General features: G+C 46.4%; 2 protein-coding genes across 3 annotated transcripts in view; one reads left to right on the top strand and one right to left on the bottom strand.

Annotated features, from left to right (window-relative positions):
• Nucleotides 1–1291, top strand: part of Slc27a2 (solute carrier family 27 member 2) — a 37592-nt gene extending 36301 nt beyond the window's left edge. Inside the window, exon 10 of the mRNA XM_028754604.1 lies at nucleotides 808–1291. Within this exon, the coding sequence (XP_028610437.1) occupies nucleotides 808–984 (177 nt within the window). The 3' untranslated portion in view covers nucleotides 985–1291. The remainder of the gene's footprint in view (nucleotides 1–807) is intronic.
• A 4386-nt stretch (nucleotides 1292–5677) lies between these two features.
• Hdc (histidine decarboxylase) lies at nucleotides 5678–25064 on the bottom strand. Of its 2 annotated transcripts, XM_028755333.1 has the most exons (12): nucleotides 24916–25064; nucleotides 22723–22895; nucleotides 19145–19258; nucleotides 18141–18263; nucleotides 15419–15553; nucleotides 15024–15167; nucleotides 14250–14316; nucleotides 12798–12960; nucleotides 12623–12713; nucleotides 9976–10074; nucleotides 6908–7009; nucleotides 5678–6757 (listed from the first exon to the last, which is right to left on the bottom strand). In XM_028755333.1, the coding sequence occupies exons 1-12, from the start codon at nucleotides 24953–24955 to the stop codon at nucleotides 6014–6016; spliced, it is 1995 nt and encodes a 664-aa protein (XP_028611166.1). In that variant the 5' UTR covers nucleotides 24956–25064; the 3' UTR covers nucleotides 5678–6013. The 2 variants fall into 2 exon arrangements, with proteins under 2 accessions (XP_028611166.1, XP_028611174.1); XM_028755341.1 differs by lacking the exons at nucleotides 22723–22895; nucleotides 24916–25064 and adding an exon at nucleotides 19377–19486.
• Nucleotides 25065–26187: the final 1123 nt, after the last annotated feature.

The following is a 26187-nucleotide window of genomic DNA, read 5'->3' as shown; positions in this document are numbered from 1 at the left end:
ACTGTCAAACTGTCACTGGAGTTTGTTCGGTCCTCTCTTTGAGGACTTTGAGCCTTGTGATTACATACCTGAAGACGTGACCCTGAAGACTTAGGATCCCAAGAAGTGTTGAGTGTATCGGGCTATTTCTGTTGATGCTCATCAAGGGCTGACATGTGCTTTGCACACAGGTGGTAAAGACAGAAACATGAATGTCTGGTGACATTGAAGGGTATCTTTAGCCTAACAGAAGACAGACTGGAAAGCAGACTTCCCTGTGTATAAATGACCCCTCTCCTCCATCCACCACAGCCAGGATCCCCCACCTGAAGCCTTGCCAGTGCCTCTTTGCTCAGAGTCTGCACACTGTTGGCAGCTCTTCACTCCACACGGGCGTCTAAGGCTCTGAAGCAGTGGTTCTCAACCTTCCTAAGGCTGGGACCCTGTAAGTTCCTCATGTTGTGGTAACTCCCAGCCTTAAAATTATTCCATTGCTACTTCATAGCTGTAATTTTGCTACTGCTATGAATCACAAAGTAAATATCTGGCATGCAGCCTTTCTGATATGTGGCCCCTGTGAATGGGTCATTTAACCCCCAAAAGGGTCTCGATCCCTTTGAAAAACTTCTACTTGAAAGAAATAAAACAAATCTCTCACATAGGCCCCTGTGTGGAGCTTCTGCAAATGGGCAGTGCGGCTACATACTTATCAGCTCTCACAGGAAGAAAGGAAGCTAGCATGCTGTCAACCCCACCATCTCCACCCTCGCCCTGCACCCTAACTTCCCGAAAGCACAGCTAACATGGAAATTGTGTGGTCTTTTTCAGGATACCATTGAGATCACTGGGACTTTTAAACACCGCAAAGTGACCCTGATGGAAGAGGGCTTCAATCCCACAGTCATCAAAGATACCTTGTATTTCATGGATGATGCAGAAAAAACCTATGTGCCCATGACTGAGGACATTTATAATGCCATAATTGATAAAACTCTGAAGCTCTGAATATTCCCCGGTGGCTAGCTCATAACATTTCCAGAAAGAAACTCAATAGACCTAGCATAGCCACTTCTTATATATATTCCAACTGTAACTTGATTGAAGACTATAAGGTACGATTTTTTTTTAGGAAATTATTCATTAAAAGGACATTTTTTTTTTAATTACACCTGAACCTTTGCAAGTAAAAAAAGATTTAGAGACAGTTATTTTTCAATGTGCACCTGCCATTTGTCCTTGCAAACTAAGCTTCTTGGAGAGAGGGCCTTATTTTTTTAAAGACATAATAAACTATATTAACACTAACATCTGAGACATTGCTGTCTCTTGTGTTCTCTCTCTCTATTCTAAGTTACTCCAAAACAGAGAGCGTTGTCAGTCATCAGCCACACAGATCCTACTCATCTTGGTGAAGAGTGCCAAAGAAGAGGGAGGGTGGGCCAGCAATAAACAGCACAGTGGGAGCAAGGGCCCACCTTCCCTTCCTGTGATCATCCAAGCCGTGGTGCAGACATTAACCATAGCTAAGAATGTCAGCTTAGTCCTTAAATGTGCTGCCTTAGTTACTTTCCTATGGCTATGACAAAACACCATGACCAAGACAACTTAGAAAATGTTTAATTTGGGGGCTCACAGTTCCAGAGGGCTAAAGCCCATAACCATTGTGGTGGAAGCATGGCAGCAGACCAAGTAGGCATGGTGCTGGAGCAGGAGCTGAGAGCTCACTTCCCATCTATAACCACGAGGCAGAGAGAGCTAACCAGGAATGGGGTGAGCCCACTCCCAGTGACACCTCCTGCAGCAAGGCCACACCTCTTCATCCTTCCCAAACAGTTGTACTGTCTGGGGACCAAGTATTCAAATTTATGAGCCCATGAGCTACATCAAGGGTTCCAAGAACATTTGCCCTCAGGATTCATACAGAAGCTGTTGTAGAGTATATTAAATCCTGGCCTGAGTTCTCTACCCCACCTATTTAAGTTTCCCAGTAGAAGACACACACAGCCTTTATATTTACACTAAGTCTTAAACAACACAAGAGCTGGGCAGATACTACTCTCTATGCTGTTAGAATCTTCTTTCCAATCAATAACCCCGAGTTATTACCTACTGTGTTTCATCTGGACTGCTCTTAACTCCAACTGTGCGACCCTCAGGGCCACGTTCTCTTGACTCCTAACCCACTGTGGCTTCTCCTTCCTCTTCCCACACTCTCCTCTTGGGGTTCCTCTCCAACCCCAAGCTGGGTCACTTAAAGTTTTAGTGGACACTCACCTCTGGGACAACCAGCCTTCAGGCCCAATTAACATTGGAATACAAGCTGCATTAGGCCAATTCACTACAGAAGCTATGGAGAAAGAAGCATCACAGTGAAAGTGGCCTCAATGGGGACAGCCACTACTCCAATTGTCATACAGAAATTCTGATTGGATTCTGACAAACTCTTTTAAATTATTCAGAAAACAAAATACAGGCTGAATTTGAGGCAGAGTCTCACTGTGTAGCCCAGTCATCCTTAATTTCATCATCCAATTGTCTTAGGGTTTCTACGTCTGTGACAAAACACCATGAGTGGGAAAGGGTTTATTCTTTCATATTGCTGTTCCATATTCTTCCATATTGCTGTTCATCATCTAAAGTAGGACAGGAACTCAAACAGGGTTGGATCCGGAAGGAAGGAGCTGGTGCAGAGGCCATGGAAGGATGCTGTTTACTGGCTTACTCCTCCGACTTGCTCAGCCTGCTTTCTTATAGAATCCAGGACCACTTGCCTGGGTGGCACCACCCACAATGGGCCGGGCCCTCCCCTATTGATCACTATTTGAGAAAATGTCTTATAGCTAGATCTCATGGAGGCATTTCCTCAAATTAGGCTCCATCGTCTTTGATGACTCTAAGCTTGTATCAAGTCGAAGTGCTTTGAATGACTGAATCATCACTTCGGTCCTTCCCTCCGCTCTTACAGTGACTTCTAAGAAGTCTTGAGACTCAAATCACTATCTCTATCATGTTTAGCAATACACATTGCCTGACCACTTAATATGCATAAGCAACTCCAGGACTAACAGTGAGAATTGATATATTACATCCTTGTACATTTTCCCAATAATTTGGAATGGTTCTTGCTATTTGTCAGCACAAATTACAAAATTCTGTCCTCACTTGATTGATCCACCAGTGAGAATTTTAACTCTATTTTTGAGAGTTTCATGTTATGAAATCCTGTCAAAGCAAATGATGTCACTCTATCACTGGGGGCATCTTTTCAGGTAATAGGGTATATCACCTATACCATTAGACAGAACATTAGAACTTCTGCAACTGCATGCAGCCTGGTGGGCTCTGACTGCCCTTGACCCAAGCTTCAGATGATCCAGGAGAAATTAAGAGCTAATGTCCTCAGACTCCTGCCAGATGAGCCTCTCCAGCCTCCCACTTCCCCCAGAATCCCCCACTCAGGTACAGTACCATAGCTCCACTGTGTGAATGAAGACACCAGACAATGACCTCAGTCTCTGAGTTAGCATGGGTTAGTCATCACCTTTAAGAGATAACCAGTTTTAAAGACTGATCTTTCTTATTTTACAAGGTCATATCCTATATGTGGTGGTCTTCATATGTCATTCTTGATCCAAAAAAAAAACCAGCCTCACATTGGAATTTGTTAGAAATTCAGATTCTGATTCCGACTGATGATTCTGTGGTCAGGTCTCATTTGTGCTGACTGGGCATAATTCGGATCTTCCAAACTCGGTTCTCTAACTCTGAGGTTCAGCTTTTACATCTAAGGGCCTCAAAGTGCAGACCCAAGAAAGGCCCAGAGTCAAGACATACCTTGTTCATATGTTTTTCTCTTAGATATATGCATGTGTAGTTTGATATAGAAAAACTGAAAGCAATCCTTTAAAGTACCTTGTCAAACTTCTTTGCTAAAATGTCACACAGCTCGCCTAGCCCAGTTATCATCTGAGAGGCCTCCTTGGCAGCTGACTGGAGCAGATGCAAAGACCCACAGGCAAACACTAGGCAGAGCCAGGGAACCCTTGGAAGATAGGGAGGATTGTAGGAGCCAGAGGACACCACAGAGCACGTGACTCACAGAATCAACTAAGCAGAACTTGGTGTTCTTCTGGGACTCTCAAAAATGGAAGCAAGGGGCTGTCTCTGACTCTTTTACTACTCTTAGAACCCTTTCCTCCTACTGGGTTGCCTAGTCAAACCTAATAGATCTGGGAGAGAGAGGAGGTAGAGGGGGTACTGGAAGAGGGGAGGAAAGGGAGGGATGGGAAACTGAGGGGGAAATCACACAGCTCACTGACATTACTCAGCAGCCACTGGGAGAACTGGACAGAACACTACAGACCATTATTTCTGAATCGACCGAAGCAGCATCTCCTGGGAGCTTCTTAATGTAAAGCCCTGCTGCACCTCCTTCCCCACAGACCCAGAGTCAAAAGCTGTGGGAATGGGTTCAGCCATGTGAGTTTTAACAAGCCCTCCCACTGATTCATACACAGGCTCAAATATGAGAAGTGCTGGCTCAGCACAGTACTTCCCAATTGCCTGTGCCTTGAAATCACCTGGGGACATGTTGACCCTTTTAGAATCTAGTGAGTTTAACAGTGGTCTCCCGAACTGCTGTATATTAGCATCATCTGGAGTATCTAACATTCCCACCCCCACCCCTGGCCAAAGCCCAGGGCCACCCCCATGACAACTAGCCCAGTGTTTCTGGGAATGGAAGGCAGGAATCAGTCTTAAGATTTATTTCATTTTTAATTGTCTGTGTCTGTGTCTGTGTCTGTGTCTGTGTCTGTGTCTGTGTCTGTGTCTGTGTCTGTGTCTGTGTCTGTGTCTGTGTCTGTGTCTGTGTCTGTCTGTGAGTGCATGGGCCTAAGGAAGCCAGAGGTTCCCTGGAGCTTAAGTTACAGGCAGTTGTAGACCTCCTGACATGGGTACTGGGAACTGAACTCGTCTTCTACGTTGGAAGCGTGTATCCAGCACCAGGAATCGGTGAGCCTTGTTTTTGTTGTTGCTTTTGTTTTGTTTTGTTTTGTTTTGTTTTGTTTTGTTTTGTTTTGTTTTGTTTTTAAGATACCTGCATAGGTCATTGCAAGGAAGTTTATAAATGAGAGCACCTCTGCCTCAGGTCACAAAGCTTTCCATGAGCACAGTGGAAGCCACAGAGTTACTTGAGAATTGATACTTTAAAAATACAAACTGCTGGTGCCTGCATGGAGGCCCATGCCTTTAATTCCAGCACTTGGGAGTCTGAGGCCAGCCTGGTCTACAGAGTGAGTTCCAGGCCAGCCAGGGCTACATAGTAAGTTCCTATCTCAAACAACAAGCTGATTTTCTTGCTTGCTACCAAGGGATCCTCCAACTCAATTTTCTCAGAATTAAATTAAAATCTTCAGGGGCTGGAGAGATGGCTCAGTGGTGAAGAACATTAATTTTAGCACTGACCGCTCTTCCAGAGGTCCTGAGTTCAATTCCCAGCAACCACATGGTGACTCACAACCACCTGTAATGGGATCGGATGCCCTCTTCAGGTGTGTCTGAAGACAGCTACAGTGCACTCATATACATTAAATAAATAAATAAACAAACAAATCTCTAAAAAAATAAATCTTCAGCCTTCTGAAAAGCAAGACGCAGCACAAGCATTGCACCTCCAACATGTTATCTGCTTCGTCACTCATGTTTTGGCTGTCAATTAAGACAGATTATGCTTTATTTTAGATATAAGCACAATTTATTTCTAGGTTGTTTTTTCACATTCCAAGCTTAACAGGACACCACCCTGTCAGCCCCTCTGTCACACAAGCCTGCAACCCTCTGGGGCATGAGCTTAAACTCCCCAATTACAATCTGTTGAGGGTCATGAACCCCCTGTGAGGCTATGATCAAAACTATGGGCTTGCTTCCCTCAAGATGCACACACACACATAATAAGCACACAAACTGCACAGGACTTGGAGGGGTTCCCGAACTCCCTGAAGCACACCCTTGCATTCTGACTGAAGACTCCCACCTACACCATGGCCTGCAGAGGGCAGCAGGGCAGCTGCAGGGCACACTGAGAGCTGCAGTCAGGAAAGCTGGGGACACTGTAGAACTTGATCAGCTTTTTGAAGGCACCTTTCTTCATCATCATCATTTCTTCTGGGAACCCCGAAAAGATCCTGGCCCGGAAGGAGCCCCCATTCTTCACGGAAGCATCTGGGGGGAGTGACTTCTGGGCGCTCATAGGCACACTGTTGCAGCTGAGGGACCGCATTGTCTTCTTCTTGCTCTGTACCGACAAGTAACTGAACAGAAAGGATGACAGCTTGTGCTTGGTGCTGTCAGGGGCCTCCTCTGAGAAGCAGTCATCAAGGGGATCCAGCATCGTCTCCAGATCACAGCTGCCTTCCCTTCTCACCAGACTGGCTCCTGGCTGTTTGATGATCTTCCGGGCCTGGGCTTGGTCATCTCCTCCCTCATTGACTGACTCCAGGGATAGCCCACTGGACAGGTCCCTGGAGCCTCTGGTCACCAGTGGTGGGATGAGGTTCTTGGCTCGAGGGCTCGGCTGGGAAGTGCAGTGCTGGCTCAGGACAAGGTTAGCAGCCTCTTGGATGAGGTTCCAATCTCTCAGGATGTCATCCTTGGTGGTAAACTGGGATGTCACAGTGAAACGGATGATCAGCTTGTCCTGGATAGTTGCTGGGATAAGGAAGAGCTGGCCAGCTTTGGCTATTTCCTTTAACACACTTTCTGTGAGACAATTGGGACCCTATATGAAGAACAAAAAGAGTTGGATCCTACATCATGTTGCTCATAAGCAATCCATGAAGCCCAGCATTTACTGGTCTGAGAGACTCAATACCCCTTCAACTCTGGAATAGAAGCATCCTTCTCAGGGAGCCACACAAGAGCATATTACCTTCAGACGGAAAACCACCAAACCAAGGTGTCTCTTAGCAGGAATTTCGAAGAGAGGGTCGTTTCTGACCAGAGATTCAAAGTATTTAGCCATTTCTGTACCCTGGAATTGTAAACATAAAGAAAACTGTGGTTAATAGGCCAAAACTAAACTGCATCTTTGATACTGTTCAACAACTTTAGAGACACAGATGAATCTTGAGACCAGTGTGCCTTCTGCCTGCCCGTCTTCCCCATTTGATCTCACTCATATTCAAGCTGCCAAACCTCTACTGTCTCATCTTCTGTCACATCACACCCACCCAGGGACCTTGTGTCTCAAAGTCCTCTTTCAACTTAGCCCCAGAACTCAAAAGTCGAGTGCTTTATAACTCAGCCATCAGCCTCCTGTTCTGGCTTCTCAGCTTCCCCATCAGCCAACGGAAGCAGCAAGGGCCCAACTCAGCACCCAAAGGGAAGCAGAGGATGCTGTGTAGGCTGAGCCCTAACTCTCCCTCACAAATATCTACCGACTTCCCTCACCTCGCCACGCTCATCACACTCCGTGGCTGAAAAGTTCTTCCTTGTTACTGACTGTTCACGGGGAGCCTGTATTTTATGTAGCACCACCACCTACACCATGGAAAACCCTTGTATCTAGTTAATAGGTTCAGAGTTTCTTCTTGGAATGGTGAAATGTTCTGGAAATAGCAATACTCACTTGATATTGAATATAGGTAATGTCACACTACATTGTACACTAAAACATGGGGTTTTTATATGGTATGTATATTTACCATAGCATCTTGATCTTTTATAACGTTTATATGATCTTTTAAATTTTCCTGTGGTTCTCTTGAGTTTTACTTTTACATGAAATTTTTGAATAAAGGACATGGCTGTGGCTCAACTGGCCATCCTCTAGCATACCTTGCACAAAATTCTGAGTTCAATCAACAACTGAATAAAGTCGAGCATGGGGAGGTTTCAGCAGGGGGATCAGAAGAAGTTCAAGGTTTCCAGGAACGATGGTATTTAATGGTCCCTAATGCTAGCACTCCGGTTGGAGGGGATGGGTGGGGAGGGGGATGGATGTGTGTGTGTGTGTGTGTGTGTGTGTGTTTTCAAGGCCAATATGGTCTACATATTGAGTTCCAGACTAGCAAGAACTACGTAATGAGACCTGTGTGGCAGAGGGAGGGAAAGGAAGTGACAGACATGGCACATGATAGGACTAGAGAACATGATAGGGTAGAGGCTCCAGTCTGAGATCTATACAGTCTCCGCTAAGAGGCTCTGGTCTGAGGTCTATACAGTCTCCGCTAAGAGGCTCTGGTCTGAGGTCTATACAGTCTCTGCTAAGAGGCTCCAGTCTGAGATCTATACAGTCTCCGCTAAGAGGCTCCAGTCTGAGATCTATACAGTCTCCGCTAAGAGGCTCCAGTCTGAGATCTATACAGTCTCCGCTAAGAGGCTCTGGTCTGAGGTCTATACAGTCTCCACTAAGTGATTTTTTTTAAAGATTTATTGAATGTATGTAAGTGCTCTGTCTGCGTGTACACCTGCATGCCAGAGGAGGGCATTGGATCCCATTACAGATGGTTGTGAGCCACCGTGTGGTTGCTGAAAATTGAACTCAGGACCTTTGGAAGAGCAGTCAGTGCTCTTAACCGCTGAGCCATCTCTCCATTCCCTGCTAAGTGATTTTTTACTGGGCTGGAACTCCCACCTGATGTTCCATTTTAGAAGAAGACAGAACTTCAGGTGTCATCCTTGACCATGAGGAGACAGTGCCACTTGAACCAACCTCTCTCTGCCCTACTTTTTTTTCCCTACTGTCAATTTCAAGCTCTTACCACTGCCTCATGAACTTTAACTTTTCTTTTCTCTTCTCTTCTCTTTTCCTCTCTTCTCCTCCCCTCCCTTCCCTTTTCCTTTCTTTTCTTTAAGAAAGGCTCTCTCTCTTGTATCCCACACAGGCTTAAACTTACTATGTACCCAAGGATGACCTTGTACCATTGATCCTTCCGCCTCCACCTCCCCTCTGTAGAACTACCAGCATGCGCCGCCAGGAAAGGTTTAAGCAACACTAGGGGCTCAAACAGTGGCTTCGTACACGGGGAACAAACTGTGTACCAACGGAGCTACATCTGCACTTGATCCCTAAGAAGTTCTTCATGGGCAAGTCCAGACCTTGTCCAGGAAAAGCACACTACTGTTCTCCTGGCCTTTAAGTGTCCATGCCTCATTTCTAACCTGGTTATGATTCTCTCCTGTAACTTCTTTCCTGCAGGCCCATTTTCACCACCTGCCCTGTCAAAATTCTCCACATGTCCCACTATGGCAGCTCAGGTGTAGTCCCCTCAGAGCCCACCTTCCTCAGCATCCTCACTTTCTAAAATCCAAGGAAGGATGATTCTCTCAAAGCTTGGGCCTGAGTCTCCTGGTAGATAAGATGTTCTCCTCCTGCCCTATTCTCTTCCTTCCTATGAGGCAAGCTGTGTATGAGACAGAGCAGAGGTCAGGGGAGAGGAGGACAGAATACATGTAGTGTGTTTACTACAGACCCCACCTAGAAGGGATAAGAGCAGGTGTGCCTGTGTTGACACACCATTCACCAGGGAGCCACGACAGCCAGAGGCCAACATGGAATCACTCCATTTTGAAAAGATAACATGGCCCTACTTTGACCATACACACTGTTCTTTGACCTAATTTCACTTTCTCTTTTTGCAAAATAGGCTTTTGAGTACTCAGTTCTCAAAGACAACTACAAGAAAGGTGAGACTCTCTGGGAAGCGATAAAACAGGAGATGCCAGAAGCACAGAGGAAGTTGTGCTTTAGTGTTGACTGTTTAAAAGATAAACAGTGTGAACTACAAATCATGGACAGCCCACTGGGATTACATGGAGCTCAGCCCTCCTCTACATAACCAATAGTCACGTCCCAGAAGCCCCTCTATGCGCCCTACCACCTGAGCCAGACACCAAGGAGCCCCTGGGCAGATTTGTAAAACCGGGGCAAAGTCTTCCTTCCCATGAAAACGCAAAGCATCGTGGGCTCAGTCCCATGGTTCTCACACAACATACGTGTCTGACATGTGCTTGGAGATTCTTCACCCCGAAGGATCGAATCACAAACCAGAGCTTAATGGAGCGAAAGCGCCGGCTCAAGGGGATCTGCCAATGCTAGAAACAAATAACACAGAGCTCATGGTTAGAAACAACGTGCCCACTCCCCTGGGCACTCTTAGCATTATGTGTTGCCTGTCCAGCACTCCTGGGATCCCCTGGTGTCACCATGACTTCCAAAGAAAGCTGTTGCTAAGGAGCAAACCAAGACAAGCTTATCTGGGCACCACTACACAGATAGAGCGGGACCAGTGGCTCCAAGCCTGTGACCTGGAACCAAGAGTAACCTCTCGCAAACTGCTGTTTTAAGTATTTCATCCCAGCCTAGAAACCTGAAGCAAGTTCTGTAACTAGCAGAAATTAAAGCTCTAAGTCTGTTCTTCTCAACGTGAGTGGTGGCTTTAGTGCAGTGATTAAGAGCTTAGACACTGGGGCCTGACAGACCTGAGTTCCCCTTCAGGTCTGCCCCACTCTTTACCCTGTGTGACTTTGACAGGGCTATCTCACTGGGACATCGATGACATAGAACAAAAGGAGCTTCCCAGAAAAGTGACTTGGGACAGCTGATGTAAAACCTCAGAGAAAGTTGTCCAGTCAGTGTAGACTGTTCAGATAATAAACAGGTGAGCTACGAATCACATATGTATCTCCAGTACCAAGATGGTTGGTCCTTACTTAACCTTGCTGCCACCTACTGGCTTTGGCTTTCCCCTGTGAGATTCCAGTGGTCTCAGATGCATCACCCAAGCTTTCAGACTGCATAGGAACTCCTGCCTCAGGCTGAAACTGATACCCTTCCTGGTACCAAATTCAACAGAGCTTAAAGTTCAAAGCTGAAGTTACCACAGATCTGAAAATTCCCAATCCAAGTGCTCAGGTCTGAAAACAGAGTTAATGGTTTGGGAGGACACTTGCAGTTGTTCTAACGAGCAACACGGCTTCTCCTAAGCTCTCCTTCAAATGTCAGCAAGCCGCCACCATTCTGTTGAATGTTTATCTGCCTCTCTCCATGGAGTTGGCAAATCTTTACTGATGTCCCCATCTTTATGCTTCATTGTAGTTTCTCCGACCAGACACAGCTGGCATGTTACTCCAGTATCAAGGACAATGTGTTTCCTTGCACTAAACTCTCAGGCATGGTGGCACAGGCCTTTAATCTCAGCACTGGAGAGGCAGAAGCAAGCAGACCTGCTGAGTTCAAGGACAGCTTGGTCTACATGTGGAGTTCCAGACAGCCAGAACTATGTAGAAAGTCCATGGGGGGTGGGGGGGAATGGAGGGATGGAGGGGTGGAAGGAGGGAGAGGGACAGGGAGAGGGACAGGGAGAGGGACAGGGAGAGGGAGAGGGACAGGGAGCAGGACTTTTATTAGCCAGCCAGCAGAGGGCATCAAAACCTTAGGAAAAAACAAAACTCTGTGCTGTGGCCTGATTACCCTTGCCCTTAGACATTCAGCAGGATGACTGGGTGCTTAGAGCCCTGAAAAAAATGTCCCAGTTTCTAGATAATTATAGTAAACCGACCACCTCATTGGATCAGAAAATTGCCAGAGAGGGGCAGGGAGCATCTCAGCTGTGCTCTCCTCTGATCTCTGCTTAATCTCCATTCCATTCTTCTTCTCACTCTGCTAAAACCAAACTATGTGGGCCCAGTGACTGCCTTAAGATAGGCATGGAACTTCCTCAACTGCAGATGTCTCCTAACTGTAGATGTCATCCTCTGTGTCTTCTCAAGGCTTTATGGATCTCCCTGCTGTTGGTGCTTTCTGCCATTGGAGAGGTATAGAATGAAATGGAGAGAAGCCTCGCTGACAACAGAAACACCAGTCCTGATTCCAGAGCATCCCTCCCCAAGCCAAGCACCTGGGACACTGTAATGCTTCCAGATCCTCGCAGAGCAGGGCTAGGCTTCTACGCAAACTGTAACCCCTTGGGTGCAAAGAAGCTTGGAACAGCTATAACCGTAAAGAAAGCAGCCTCGTTGCTCTGGAAATGTCTTCATATGCCTGGAAATAAAGTCCACTAGATTCCACAGTGGTGCCATGATGAAAGCTTCCCAAAGCAGCAAAGAAAGACATTCCCAGAGATTCAGCTGTTTCTTAGAAAACATCATTAGTGGCTGTCAGACTACCCCCCAAGAAATAGTCTATACTCTCCTGCTGGGTAGTAAGCGATAGATAGATAGATAGATAGACAGACAGACAGACAGACAGACAGACAGATAGATAGATAGATAGATAGATACGTACATACATAGATAGATACACAGATACATAGATATAGATAAACAGATGGAAAAACAGATGGAAGACAGATCTCCAAAGATGGTGAAAGGAGCTAGCTGATCTACCTGTGACAGAGAAAACACTTTTGGGAGGAAAACAAGCCAAAAAGACTTAGGAATTGTGATTTTTCTAGGGTTTTTTACATTTTCTGGATTTCATTCTGTGTTCTCATACACAACTTGAAATCAAGAGTATCTAGTAGGAAACCATGTAATGAACTCATAGTGTGCTGCTTCTGAAGGTAGAAGCCGTGCAAAACCTCAGGAGTCAGCCAACAGTCACTAGAAGCCACAGGCTGCCCACCCACTCCTGGAAACTCACCATGAAGTCTGTGGCTGCACCAGAGTTGGCATGTCTGAGGTAGACGGGGTTCACACTGAAGGTCTGCTGCAGCTTGTACTTGTCCTTGACCCTGTGAGTTTTCAAATGAGTGTTAGTGGCTGAGGTCTCTCTCTAAGCAAGCGAGGCATTTGCATGTGTGGAGAGCTCAACTCACCAGAACCCAGTACAGTCAAAGTGTACCATCATCCACTTGGAAGGGTTAAAGGTGAAGGAGTCGGCATACTCAATGCCCTTCAGGAACCCCCGGAGCTCAGGGCACAGAAAGGCTGTACCTGCATAAGCAGCGTCGATGTGGAGCCACAGCCCCTCACTCACACCTGAGAAAGCAAATGTCATCTGCTAGAGGGAGACATGAAAGAGTTACTACCAGCCAGCCAAGCGGCACTGCTCACCCAGCCCACACCACGGCAGGCTGCAGAGAGATCTGGAAAAGGATGAGGGTTGTGGAGATGAGGGGACAGGTTGTTGGTATAAGGAGGTGGAACTGAAGCAGGCATTGTTACCTCCTAATAGGTAGGCCTTCTGTCACTGGTCAGAGGATTACATCCTTGGCCTCAACCTGGAACATCCTAGCACAAAGTCCAACTGCTCTACAGCCCAGAAAGCAATGTCAGTGCATCTAACACAGCACTTAGAGAGATGTCTGTGCCTGGTGGGCTTCTCACTAGGGAATTAAGCAATTACATATGGGTGTCTTATCCATCCTGTGGTTTCCCTTGATCTGCCTTTTTCTTTTTCTGCTCCAGAAGCAGGAGGAGATATTTCACGGAGCTTCACTCACTGTTTTCAGTACAGCCTGCTTTGAATGGATTGCAACATTATAAGTGAGGGAATGTGAAAGCTTGACACTCTTCTTGGTTTTGGTTTGCTTTTGTTTTGTTTTTTTCGAGACAGAGTTTCTCTGTGTAGTCCTGGCTGTCCTGGAACTCACTCTGTAGACCAGGCTGGCCTCGAACTCAGAAATCTGCCTGCCTCTGCCTAGATTAAAGGTGTGCACCACCACTGCCTGGCCGAGACTCTTCTGTAGCTTGGATGTCCCATGTCCCCAAAAGGCTCATGTCTTAAAAGCTTGTTCCACAGGGTGGCCATACTAGGGGGTGAAACCTGTAAAAGGTGAAGCCTATCAGGAGGTCACTGGGGTGTAGTTTGAAGAGGTGGTGGGACCCTGATCTCTCCTCTCCCCTTCCCTGCCTTGTGATGTGGTTTGGCTCCAACATACGCCCACATCGTGCCTCACTCGGGCTCCAAAAGTGATGGGATCAATTGATTATAGACTGGAAGCTTCCAAAACTGTGAGCCAAAAATAAAGCATTTCTCTTTACAGTTTCATCATCTACGGTATTTGTTACAGAATGGAGAGCAGACTGATACTTCCAAGGACATAATGCAAAATACAGAATTTCTGGCTTTTATCTCACTGCTAGGTAAAGCCCAATGGTCTCTACTGCTGGGGAGTGACTCTCATGACCTTTGGGATTTTCCCTCCCTCCCTTGCCACCAAACTGACCATAGAAAATAATTCAGTGAAGCTGGTTCCAAGTTCCTGTTCTAAAAAATATTCAAATGTTATCCTTTATCTTCCTACCCAATAAGGACAGATACTTACAGATGGGTCCCAGCTCTGACAGCCTGTCAAATGCACAGACTCCAGTGGTCCCTAACGTTGCACAGACCTAGAGAGAAATGAAAACTCCCATGACACATTGAGCCTGAACAAAGACTTACCCCCGATATCATCTGCATCTATGCTCATCACCCAGAACAGTGTATAGTCCACACTCTATCTTATAATATCTTGCACTAAGAAATCTACTTTACACAGCAACCTATTTTATACACATGTACATTTAAAATGAAAGTTTCACTGGGTGTGATAGTGCCCATCTTTAGTCCCAGCACTAAAGAGGCAGAGGCAGATAGGTCTCTGTGAGTCTAGGCCTACATAGTGAGACCCAATCTCAAAAAGAAAGAAAAAGAAAGAGAGAGAAAAGAGAGAGAAAGAAAGGAAGAGAGAAAGAAAGAAGAAAGAAAGAAAGAAAGAAAGAAAGAAAGAAAGAAAGAAAGAAAGAGAGAGAAAAGAAAGAGAGAGAAAAAGAGAGGAAGGAAGGAAGGAAGGGAGGGAAGGAAGGAAGGAGGGAGGGAGGGAGGGAGGGAGGGAGGGAGGGAGGGAGGGAGGGAGGGAAGAAGGGAGGGAGGGAGGAAGGAAGGAAGGAAGATTGGCAGTAAGTCAGGCTACCTCATAATTTGTAAAACATTAAATTTAAGGCTTGTTCTGCTTCCATTTGCAGCACATCACTTACCAGGATTCTGTCAAAATCCCTTGGTTACTAACAACATCTATGTCCTAGCACACTAATCTTAAAGATGCATTCTGACTTACAAACACAGGCACCAAGCCCTGTTGCTTGTCTTCCTCAATGGCTTTCTGAAGAGCTTCTCCTCGGAGTGAGAAGTTGTCATCCACAGGCAGAAATCTGATCTTCACAAGGGAAATCAAGCCAGCCTTCTCCACTGAAGAGTGAGCCTACATGGGCCAAGGAAAACAGTTGGCAAAGCTGCCATGAGATGAGCATGACCAGGAATAGCCAAAGACCAAGGCTGAAAAGCTAATACCCATGTTTAAAACAGGCATTCATTGTGGTGCCTGAAATCAACCCCCAGGCTCAAACGTCCCAGAAACCTAGGATTCACAGATATAGATGAGAATTACACAAGTATTGAGACCCCTAAAGCCAAGCCCTGACATGAGGGTGTAGCCTCTGTCAAGCAACTTACCTGATCAGAGGCATAGGCAACAAGACGAGCGTTCAGCAGGGACTCATCAGCATCGGGCTCACAGGCTTTCATTTCTAGGATTTTATTCTTCCTTGCTGCCAACAGGGCAATTAAAGTGGATTCGCTGACAGTGCTCTGTAGTGGAGAGGGATTACCAACCGTGTCAGCCTCTTTAGGTCCTGTTCCCTGAGTTTGAGCCCATGTATGGTGAGTGAGTATGTGTGTGTGTCTGTGTATGTCTGTGTGTGTCTATGTGTGTATATGTATGTGTGTATCTGTGTCTGTGTGTGTCTGTGTGTGTACATGTATGTGTCTGTGTGTGTATCTGTGCCTGTGTGTGTCTATGTCTGTGTGTCTGTGTGTCTGTGTCTGTGTCTCTGTGTGTGTCTGTGTCTCTGTGTGTCTCTGTGTATGTCTGTGTCTCTCTGTGTGTCTGTGCGTGTGTCTGTGTATATATGTTTGTGTGTGTGTGAGTGTCTGTGTGTACATGTGTCTGTGTGTCAGAGTGTGTGTATGAGTGTGTTTGTATGTATGTTTGTGTGTGTGTGTGAGTATCTGTGTGTGTGTCTCCATATGTGTGGTCACTATTAGTAAGGAAGTGAGACATTCCTTCCCAAGAGCCCCTTTCCTCCCTGACTCATACCTATTCTGCATTCTGAGAGTAAGTTTTCACCAATGCCAACCCCTCTCGATATAACTACAGAACCAAGAAAAGGAATGTTTCAGAAGCAAGCAAGAGAATTTCCCATTTCTCATGGCTATGCTTGCTTACCATGTAAAAGTTATTGAAAAGAAAAGACACACTTGGGGCCAGAAGTACGTCTCAGTAGTAGAGTTCCTATTTAGACCACATTCGGGCCTGGGTTTGGTCCCAGCATAAATAGAGTGAACAAGGGAACGATGGGGAGGGAGAAGACAAGAGAAGAGAGGAGGAGAGACCTCTGCTTTTCCAGGACGAAACGGAGTTAGCCCACAAGAATACTCTAGAGAGAGTGCTGGCTTGTGTAAATGGCTGGTGATTTGGGTCTGGTTTTGTTTTCAGTGATTCTTGTGAACTGACATTGTTCCTCTGGAAACTCACTTCTATCTACCAAATGAAAAGCATCCACAGTAAGACAAGGTAGAATGAGATTATTTTCTCCAAACATGATTGTGGGATCCTGGAAGACGTGTCAGTGGTAGCTCAAAAGTCTCAGACTTCTCTCCACTCACACAGGCCTTACTTCTTGAAATATTCAGGTTAACTACAGCTGACAGAACCTGCTAGAAAGCCAGGTGGACACTGACATGTGCAGTAGACCAGACCAGACCCTCAGACTAGTCAGTGGTTGAACATTACTTAATAACAAGGAAGACACATCAGTAATAATCTCATCTCTCTGTATCACGACCCATAGTTTACAGAACACTTCCTGTCCTGCTCAATCCTCAAACACCTGTGAAATGGCTGTCTTGTCAATACAGATGAGGAATGATATTCAGAAGGTTGTAGGAATAGCTCAAACTCAGGTGGCCGGTGAACACAGGGGAAATCATGATTTAGATGCAGACACTCCTGAGTTAGAATCTTCTCTCTCCCACCCAGCAACTGTTATTTAAGCTCTCTGAGCTTCGTTAAGATCTTAAGGTCACTGAGATGGTGCTGTGTACCTACAGGGCATTGAGAAGATCCAATGGCGAGCAAGATCACCAGCCAGGTGTGGTGGCATACACCTGTAACTTCAGTACACAGGATGATGAAGGAGGATTACTGTGAGTTGGAGGTTAACCTGGGCTACAGAGTGAATCCTGAGCTACAGGAAGAGCCCCTGACTCAAAGGACAACAAAGAGAAAAAGTGAAGCAAGATTGTATACAATAGATACTGTGCATTTTTCCAACTATATCCCGAGTTCTGCTCACAGGAAGTCTGCGACATATACAAGCTTGCCTTCTTCATAGGTATCTGACTAAACTTCACTGTGAGAACAAGGTTGGAGTTCACTTTTCATTTATCTAATCCTCCCATCTACTTTTTTAAGGAACATCATTATCTGTTTTTATAGATTATAAAACCAGGCTATCATAGAATTGAAGAACTCAGGAACTCTCAAAGTTTTCCAAACCATGCCCTCAGATATCAAGAGCCCACAGAGGCCAGAGTACCCGACCAATGTGCTAGGTCAGAGGCCAGAGCATCTAACCAATGTGCCAGGTCTATGGATGAGCTCGCAGAGCTGTGCCCTGAGCTGTTTCTATTTGAAAAACAGAAGTATTTGGAGAGAGACAGCACCTGCCACTTATCCAAAAGATGGGGTCAGAGGGTATGAGCAATGAAGCTCTTCCCACAACTGGCTCTTTCTGTAACTGGCTGCCTCTTACTCCCCTCTTCCTCTTGCCACAAGGTGTAATGAGACAACAGAGGAGACTCATCAGACTGTAAACTCTGAAACCTGAATCAAGGACAACTGGACCCCCAATCATCAGATGCTCAATTCATCTATTTTGAATAAGGGAACGTGGTGAAGACAGGGCGTAAGTGAACTGGCAGCTGAAGGAGATACGTTGGCTGTGGCAGAGGTAAAGGCTACACCAACAGGGCAAGATGTGGTGACAGTGACTGTGGTGGTGGAGTGGTGTAAGGACACTCCATGGAGGCCAGGAGAATTGTGAGAAAGGATTCGCCTTTGCTTTCTGTGCTCATCATGACCCTGCGTGAGATGGAAGATTGCTATCACAGGTACCTGCAAGACACCTCCCCCCTGGCTGCTGGGATGATGGTGCAGGAAGTACTCCGGGAGCCCCAGCATCTTCGCCAGCCAGTCCATGACGTTCATCTCCAGCTCAGTGCAAGCTGGGCTAGAAGCCTGCAAGAAGGAAAGGACTTTCATTTGCACTGAGATGCCCCCACCAGCCCCAAGAATGGCTAGATCTCTGTCTCAAGATCAATGAGAACTTCTGTGGAGTAGTGGAGCCCAGGGGCCCAGGATGCGCGTGCCCGTTCCGCCCAAGCTATCCTCCTCGGTGAAAAAGGGAAGGGGTGGGGACTTTGGATCCAAGCTGCCTTCAACGAGGTCGGAGAAACAACCCAGAAATGACTGGCTTGAATTTGGCTCTCCAAGTCCCTGAAACACTCAGCCAATATTCTAAAGCCCAAGGGCAAGTGTTTACTAAGAAGCTACTGTTTTCTTTCCCGAGATAACAGCTGGAGTCAGACGCTCCCGACCTCCCACTCACTGCTGAGGTTCAAGCTTAAGAGATAAGGATGTTCCCTGAGGCTTCTGGCACCGCTCAGAGCTGAGTAGAGCTTAAGGGAACCCCCGAGCATATCTCTAACTCTTCAGAGACAAGAGCTCAGGGGAAATCATGACCCAAGAGATGTCAAAGTGCCCCATTAAGGTCACAAACTGTAGAAATAACCAGATCTCTGCTCAAATCTCATCGAAGTCTGTATAAACTCTGTGAGTTTAGGAAGATAAACCACTTAAACCTCAATTTCCTCATCTATAAAATGGGGCCAGTACTCGTGATTCTATAGGACTAGATGAGATGGTGTATATAAAACTAAGTTTTAATAATACAGCATTATAACATTTAATGTTTTTATTTTCAGTTAATACTACATTATTAACTGAATAATTAGATATCCCCTCCCTTCAAAAATAAAGAACAGAATACATCCTCCGCCCTGAAATGATTCTCCCTGATACTTCCCCAGGTATCAGTGGTTAGAGACATTTCTACTCACCCACGTGAATCCTAAGCAGTTAATGGCATCAGCCAGCATATCTCCTAGCAGGGATGGCCAAGAGGTAAGAGCAGGATAGTAGGCATGCATGTGGGGGCTCTGCCAGTGTACCACCTAGAGACAGAACACATGCAGCACACATAGTTGGTACCAGGTGGCACGTCCAGAGAGCCCTCCCTTCCTCTAGAGGGCCTCTGGGCAAAAGAAAGAACTGTAAAAGTGGAGAACACACTTTTCAGAGAGGCAAGTAATACACTCCATAAAAACAAGGCCTTCATTACTGTTTTTCCTCTCCACATATCCTGAACTGAACTAGCTCATCAGTAGAGACCATCTGTCCACATCAGAAAGGAAGGAGGAAAAGTGAAAGTAAGTTGGAGGTGGGGCTCTCACATTAGCCCACACTGATTCCCTGCCAGAGATAAAAAGGAAACAGAAACTAATGTCCGAAGGGCAAACGGGTGTTTCCTCTCTCGGTTCTCGCCAAAGCTTCTATTGTTTTATGGACCACCGAGGTCTTCCGGAAGAAAGCTCCTGCTGCGAGCCAGTTAGATGAGTCCTAGGCTTCCGGTGGGGATGGAGTCAGAAGAGGTAGAAAAAGAGAAGAGATACTAGCCCAGGAGTACCGGAGGCAAACTCAAGGCCAGCCCTGAGCCCAGTCAGGGATACAGGAAGGAGCTGGAGAGGGCCCTCCTACAAGGGACCACACACACTCGGCTGTTTATCTGTTCAGTGATGACCCTTCTCCCAGGCTATCCTGCTTTCACCTGCCTTTGCCTCTGAGTGAAGCTGTGTCTTCTGACTTCTCGGGAAGACATGGCCCTCCAAAACCTGTTAATTCTTAGAATTTTTCTTCATGGACCCTTGCTCAGTTCCTAGAGCCCTCATTGACCCCTGAACCTGAGCAACACTGAGTCTGAAAGTTTCCCCTACTGACAACTCTCTAGAGAGCATCTAAGTGCACCATTCTGTTCTGTGTGAGCAAGTTCTTGCCACGGTTGTAGCTGAAACATTGTTTCACACAGTGCACGCAGGGGAGTTGGAATGAGGCGGGAGGACACAGGATCCACCGCCACTCTCACACTCAATCAGCTCCTCCTTGACACACTGGGAAGTTTGGGGGCTTAAGCTCCAAAGCCCCATGTCTTCCTCAGTCAACTTTGAGATCCATTTTTAATGTTTTTAAAAGGTGGTCTCAAAATCCGTATACACTTCAGATGCTCCTTTCAGAGCAGAAACCACTCCTGTACCTCCCCATCGTAAAAGAAATCCCAGGACTGTTAAGTAGATGAACACAAACGAGAAACTGGCCATTTGTCAGGTGGTAATATTAACAGGGAACTAGCCCCTAGGCAACAGACACACCGCATATCCAGACTTGACTCTTAGCAAACCTCTCCCTTCAATTCTCAACAACTAGGAGACCAGCAGGTGGTTCCAATATCTCCCACCTTCCGTGCTTTGCTGTTTTTCCTTCTCACAGCATCCCCATGAGGTCCAAGTGGCATCCCTGTTCTACTAATGAGAGATGAATGGATGTGGCAGAGGTAGCATCTCACAGTTCCAAACATCATCTAAATCCCAAGGCTGCCTGCTCCAGACTCCACCCAAACACCCAAGCAGAGTTGTAACCTGCCTTCCCTCGCTGGATTTCTCTCGCTTCTCTCTGTCTCTTATATTCTTTCTTTTAAATGTTTGTTTCCCTCCCCCCCCCCTTTCTAATTCTGTGTGTGTCTGTGTGTCTGTGTCTATGTGTCTATGTACCTGAGGGACTCAGTTCTTTCCTTCCACCACATGGTTCCAGGGATTGAACTAGGGTCTTCAGGCCTGCCAGCAAGGTCTTTCCCCTTGCTTCCCTGCCTGCCTGCCCTGCCTGCCTGCCTGCTTGCTGGCTAGCCTGCTTGCCTTGCTTGCTCTTTTGCTTTTGTTTTCTGGCCAAACTTGGAATTAAACAAATAAAACTTTTTCTTATCAGTGTCTAGGAATTAAAAGGAAAACCATCCGTTTTTAATAAGAATGTAAAGGGTCAGCTGCTTCCTGTCTGACTTTTAGGGGCCAGTGAGGCCTGGAAGATGAGATGGGAGATTGGGCCTTCATTCTCACTGTGCATAGTGACCATATTTGGAATCAAGGGAAGGGCTCCCTGAGCCACCCCCCCCATCCAGGCCTTATCAAGATTCAGTTATCAGTTCTTGTAAAATATCAGACTCGATAAGCAAAAAGAGCCCTTATCAGAGCAGACAGACTTCTACGTCCAGAAATGAGCCTTTGTGGCCACACCCACCCACCAACCCCCCCCCCCAAAAAAAAAGCGGTTGTGACTCCTGAATCAGCTGCACTAACAGTTGCTCTCATTCCCACCCTCGTTACAGCTAGTCCCTGCCGAAAGGGCTTCACAGAATGAAATTGGTGAGATAATCTTATCAAGGACCAAGTCTAAAACTGTGCTCATGCTGACAGGTTTTAAAGCTGCTTGTGAAACAGACTACATGGCAAGCTTGTCCTTTTCCGAGTTCGAGCATTTTCTCATCCTGGCTTGCAGACACATCCTTCGAATCTAAGGCCAAAGCTTTCAGGAGACTGATGGGAGAAAACCTCAAGTCAACAGTGGGTTTATGGAATGAGTGTTGCCAGGGCCAGGCCCAGTCTGGGGAGGCCTAGTCACTAGTCATAGAGGTATCCAAGTATGGGAGAGAAAACAAAGCCTCTGGGGTTAGATGGCTCAGACTGAAATCCGTATCTGCCACCTAGGACCTGGGGCAAAATAATCAACTTCTTGGAGCCTCAGTTTCCTTGTCTGTCAAATGGGTCACTAGGAAGCTTAAATGGAACAGCTCATCATGGGCTGGTACATCATCTCTGTAGAGCAGAGAAGGGAACCAGGATGCTGTTAGCAGAATTACTCATGCCTGGTAATGAGAGAGCTTTCATAGCCTAGGGCAGTGTGTTCCAACTCAAGTCTCAGGCACCAGCCAGTTTCTATCTGCTCTGACCAAGCCACTGTCTCCTCAGGCTGCTATCTCCTCCTGGGACATATTAGCAATTCAGGAAAGCTCTTTCCTGCCCCCAAGAAACAACTCAATCACCAGCCCTCATTGGAAAGAAAGGCACAGAAGACAGAGTGGCTGATGGGTCCGCAGCTGCTTAGGCCTTCCAACCTGGCAGCGAGGGTGCTCCTGGGGACTTGTATTCTCTGTTTCAATCCATCCATTCGGTAAGACTTCAGAAAAGCGAGTCCCTGGCCCTATCTATTGAAATGCAGGCACTGTCCCTGATCTCTGCTCTCCTTGCTGGCTCCACAGTTGTCCCTTTTCTTAAAACCAATTTTCATGTCTCCATCCATCTCACTAGCTGACCACACTTCTGGCCTCGACTCCTTCCCACCAGTACTACAGGTTAACGCTGGCACAAGAAATCTACTTCTAGGCTAAGTCATAGCCCTCCCATCCCAGAAGATGGGCTCTGGTGTCAGACGATGAGGGATATACTGATTGCCACACTGATTCAAGCAAGAGTTTCTTAGGATACACCCTTCCCTGTGTACCCTGGAATCTGGAATCAGCCCTGCAATGTCTCACCCCAGGCATGATGATTCGTTCAATGTCCCCAAAGATGCTGTCCCAGCTGTCCGGTTCCTCGGGAGCACTCGCAGGTAGCTGGGCTCGCAGGTATCCAGGCTGCACATTTGGAGTCACCTGCCTCTCCCGCACAGTGCTCAGGTACTGGCAGATATAGTCCACCATCTCTTTCCCTGGACAGAAGCAGAGGAACCAGGTCATGTCTCCTTGGCCAATTCATGCCTGTCCCTCTTGAACCCAGATCAAAGACTTGGTGAAAGCAGCTAGATTCATCGGCGGTGTAGACCTGATCCCCAGTGCATCCTTGAGAGTAAGGGTGTGAATGACTGATGGAAAGAACAGATGCACAAAGGGGAAATCTGCAAAGCACAAAACGTTAGCACCAATGTGAAACACGTCTTTCCTTCGCCATTACCTGCCAGTATGTCTACTCTCCCATTGTTTTCTTCTCAGAGACAGACTAGCTATTAATTCTTTAACCTAAAGTCTCACAGCGGAGACTTGGTAGGGGTTTTTTTGTAGCCCAAACTTGTTAACACATTCACACACACACACATTCACATACTCTCACACTCTTACACACTCACACACATGTACTATGTTCTTTGTCAGCAGAGATGAAAGCTGCCACATCCAGCTGTGATAAAAGGAAAAAAATCTTACTAGACTCATTAAATCAGCACTTTCTTGCCTTTTTTTTTGTACTTGGCAACATCTTCTGGGTATGATTAAAACTGTAAATTTTCTCTCTCTCTCTCTCTCTCTCTCTCTCTCTCTCTCTCTCTCTCACACACACACACACACACACACACTAATTTCTGATGTATGAAGGACATACTTAAAATTAAAGTACAACCAAGAACCCAAACAAGAACTTGTAAACCAACCTGGACCTCAGAGACTTGAAGCCCATTGCTCCCTAGCGCTGTCCCTTAGGGTTTGTCACTTGGCTTTCACATTCAAATAGATGAATTCACACCAAATGAATGAAGATTAGTAAGGAAGGAAAGCAGACAAGTGAAGCTACTGCAGGCCAGTTGTTCTATGTCCCCTTTCATTTATTCAGGGCTCTCGGCCTTTAGAGGGACTCTCTCATGGCTGTCCACTTCTTCCCACCCTTGAGTTGCCCACCTACTGTGAGCAACCAGAAACCCTCACCTTCTCCCTGCAAAGGAGAAAATGAGCAGAGAAGGAAAGGAGTCTGACTTTTCCCTCTACCTCAGCTCCTGAAGAGTCCCTACTCACAAAACTGAGCCCAGACAAAACTGAGGAGCCAGGAGGCTTGACTCCTTCAGCAGTCCCCAGCCATGGGCACCCAACAGTGGTACCCAGTAGACACAAGAGAGCTACCACTGATCCTGGGACAGTCTCATAGGAAAATGTGTCCCACTGCAGAATAGGGACCCTCTCTCTCAGCTAAGTGCACTGTTGAAAAGCAACATGATACACTAATAACACATCCACCTACCAAAGTTGCTAGGGAAGAAGAGAGGAAAGAGATTTAAAGCAGGATATTAATTTACAGCCAAGACATTTTAGGCATTGTGACCCCACTAGTGGAGATGGGACTATTACAAAATTTCAAAGGCACTCATAATTCTCTGTTGTCACATAGGCTTTTGAAAGAACCTTTAAGTTGATGTGTATTTCAGTTAATGTGTACTGAATGGAAGAAGCAGAACCAAAGTCATCATCTCACAAGTCCCTTTGTTGGATGCATCTTCCTACAAATCTCCTTTAAGCACTTACCTGTCTTCCCTCTGCAGACAGCCAGGCCTGGCAACAGGGTCCAGCTTTGCTTTCCGTGCAAGCCAGTATACAAGCGGGCACTTGGAGAATACTTAGGAATGAACACTAAAAGAATAAACTACTTCACACAGAGAAACGGATATTAAGAGAGTTTGTGTTGCCAAGTATTTAAGACTTTTGTCCCTATTTCATAAGGCAATTGAGTAGATCCCAAATACAAATAGTTTATTTTATGGGCAGGCAGGAGGAAACGAAATGGACACAGGTAGCAATCATGAAAGAAGGCACATAAGAGGCAGAGAACGAGGGACCTTTTAAACTCTCATCTACATCCAATTCAGGAGAAACACTGCTGAAGCCAGCTCTCCCAACTCAAATACTCACCTGCCCCCAACAGCAGCTTCTGAAGCCTTAACCGGCAGGGAAGACCCACCTGTCACTCACCTCTAGCTCGGTATTCGTGGTATTCACGGGACTCCATCATCTCCCTTGGCTTGCTCCTCCTGGCAGACAGACAGAGGAGACTGGAAGGCAGCTGTCAGCCCGGCTTCTTATTTGCTATTGTCTGCGCTGTGCACTCCCTGGCAGCCAGTGCGCCTCTTATTTAAGGAGTTCTCTATCCCCCTACTTTAGCCCCGCCCCATAAAGTCCCTCCCTGCAGGCTTAATTCCACCCTCGTTTGTCCCAGTCCTTCTTGATTAGAACTTTGATCAACAGATTCAGAAGAAACGGTGTTTTTAGACCAATCGGGGCACCTAGCATCCCAAGCAGCTCTGGGTAGACAAAGTAAAAGAGCTCTCTATCACTTCTGCACGTGCATTCAGACTACAGAGCCCCAGCCTTAGATAACGTTTCTAGCTCAGGGGCCAGAAATAGGCCAAGGGCATTCATAATAAGTAGCACAGAGGACCAAGTTGTTCCTGCCCCAGCTTCTCTATAAGGTGAGGGCAGAGCAGGCTCAGAGAAGCCTATAGCTAGCCAGGCTGAACTCAGGACAAATCAACAACAGGCAGGAACTGACAATGAGTTAGAAGGGTTTTTTTTCCATTACTGTATAGCACTTGTTCTGTGTTCATTGACTCAGATACTGTTTAAGCTAACATAAGACAGACCAATAGGAGAAAAAACTTGTTTAGTACCAATAAGTAAGGAAGTTCCTTTAGTTGATGGATGCTTCTACAGCAAGCAGAACTGTAGATAGAGGGGGGACTGGGTGCAGCAGAGTGCAGGACACACACTCTGTAAGGAGGAAGAATTGCTGCTCTTTGTCAGATGGAAATCTTTCTGGTAGTGGCAGTTATCTGCACCCCTCCTCTTCCTGAGGCAAGCAGTTTTCCTAACCAAGGTTTCTTCCTGAACGTCTCTTACGAAAGGACAGCTTTTGAGAGCTACTCCTACATCCAGAGCATCTTGGGATAACACAAAAAAAAGCATATTAAGAGGAGGTGGCAATTTCTCCTGAAATCATATTCTGGGGTGTTTTTCCTGAACCCCAATACTGCCACAAAGTATCAAAAATCCTTCAGAGTTGCCCAGCCCACGGGGGGATTCGACAAGACCCTAGGGAAGGGGGCAAAAGAATGAAGGGACAAGAGACACAAAGAATGAGAGCAAGCCTGGGGTTCTGATCAAGCTCTGCAACTTTAATTTCAGGAGGCAGGTTATAAAGACACAGCAAAACAGAAAGTTTAGGCAAGGGTCATTACTTAGGGGCTA

The sequence above is a fragment of the Grammomys surdaster genome, unplaced genomic scaffold, assembly GCF_004785775.1.
Source record: "Grammomys surdaster isolate TR1022 unplaced genomic scaffold, NIH_TR_1.0 129, whole genome shotgun sequence".
Taxonomy (NCBI): domain Eukaryota; kingdom Metazoa; phylum Chordata; class Mammalia; order Rodentia; family Muridae; genus Grammomys; species Grammomys surdaster.
The sequence above is the reverse complement of the archived record's forward strand: the minus strand, read 5'-3'. Positions and strand labels throughout refer to the sequence as shown.

Bases quoted from the DNA above. Each gene is read 5' to 3' on its own strand.
- Hdc (XM_028755333.1), bottom strand. From the start codon at position 24,955: ATGATGGAGTCCCGTGAATACCACGAATACCGAGCTAGAG. The intron at 22,896-24,915 runs GTGAGTGACAGG...GCTTCTGTCCAG, and splicing joins CCACGAATACCGAGCTAGAG to GGAAAGAGATGGTGGACTAT. The intron at 10,075-12,622 runs GTGAGTTTCCAG...ATTTGTTTCTAG, and splicing joins GTGCAGCCACAGACTTCATG to CATTGGCAGATCCCCTTGAG.